Here is an 847-nt window from a genome sequence, read left to right as displayed (position 1 = left end):
AGCTGTTTCAGAGCTGACTTATTTATAAAGGACAGAGAAGGAAGTTTTCTTCTTAATCTTTTATTTGAATAAAACTTGTCGTTTCTTTCACAGTAAAATAGCGAATTAAATATAATCACTTATCTCAACTTCTTTTTTTCTATAAAATATCTATTTATCGTTGAAAGGTTTGCCTAAAATAGTATGTATATCTTTTTCTACTACACATTCTACGTATACAAAATCTATGACATGTATCTGTAACTGCGAAAACCCCCACGTAGATTAACTTTTTGATATAGAACATATTTGTGATGCGCTGTAGCACCTTTATAAACCGATAAATCCTCCACAGTCATTGCACTAAAATCTAACAGGCTTTATTTCTAACATTCTATGTAAGTTGCTTTAGTTGTTCTACCAATGCTGTCGAATGTGTTCTACGTTCTATCTCTCCAGTCACATGTACATCACATTCTGTACTCTGGATGTACTTGTGATGCAAGGGAACGTGTGATTGAGTACAGCAGAAATAGTAAAGATTGTAATATACTGCCGAGGGAAAGGATAGCACAAGAGTTTTCATTCGAAAATATGAAACAATAGAGTAAGTGAGTAAACTAAATAATGAGTATAAAAACTGAGGTATGAGGAAGAGCTTGCAATGCATGAGGAAAGACAGCGGAGATTTCTAGACGATTTGAAGGCTTTAGGGTCAGGCCAGGGGGTCCTTTCTTGATGTCTTTGGGGGTCCTTGGCTTAAACGTAAGGCATGGTTCCATTCCAGGTAACTGTTGCGTCGTTCCACCTGCAAATCGAAAATACTTTGGTAAATATGGGAATCTGTAAATCTATTACGCACATACAT

At 35.8% G+C, this 847-nt stretch overlaps 1 protein-coding gene across 1 annotated transcript in view; it reads right to left on the bottom strand.

Annotated features, from left to right (window-relative positions):
• Positions 1-86: 86 nt before the first annotated feature.
• Positions 87-847, bottom strand: part of LOC119588221 (inactive ubiquitin carboxyl-terminal hydrolase MINDY-4B-like) — an 8246-nt gene continuing 7485 nt past the window's right edge. The window contains exon 10 of the mRNA XM_037936922.1: positions 87-787. Within this exon, the coding sequence (XP_037792850.1) occupies positions 739-787 (49 nt within the window). The 3' untranslated portion in view covers positions 87-738. The remainder of the gene's footprint in view (positions 788-847) is intronic.

This window comes from Penaeus monodon, chromosome 23 (genome assembly GCF_015228065.2).
Source record: "Penaeus monodon isolate SGIC_2016 chromosome 23, NSTDA_Pmon_1, whole genome shotgun sequence".
Classification (NCBI taxonomy): domain Eukaryota; kingdom Metazoa; phylum Arthropoda; class Malacostraca; order Decapoda; family Penaeidae; genus Penaeus; species Penaeus monodon.
This window is presented reverse-complemented; position numbering and strand designations above follow the sequence as displayed.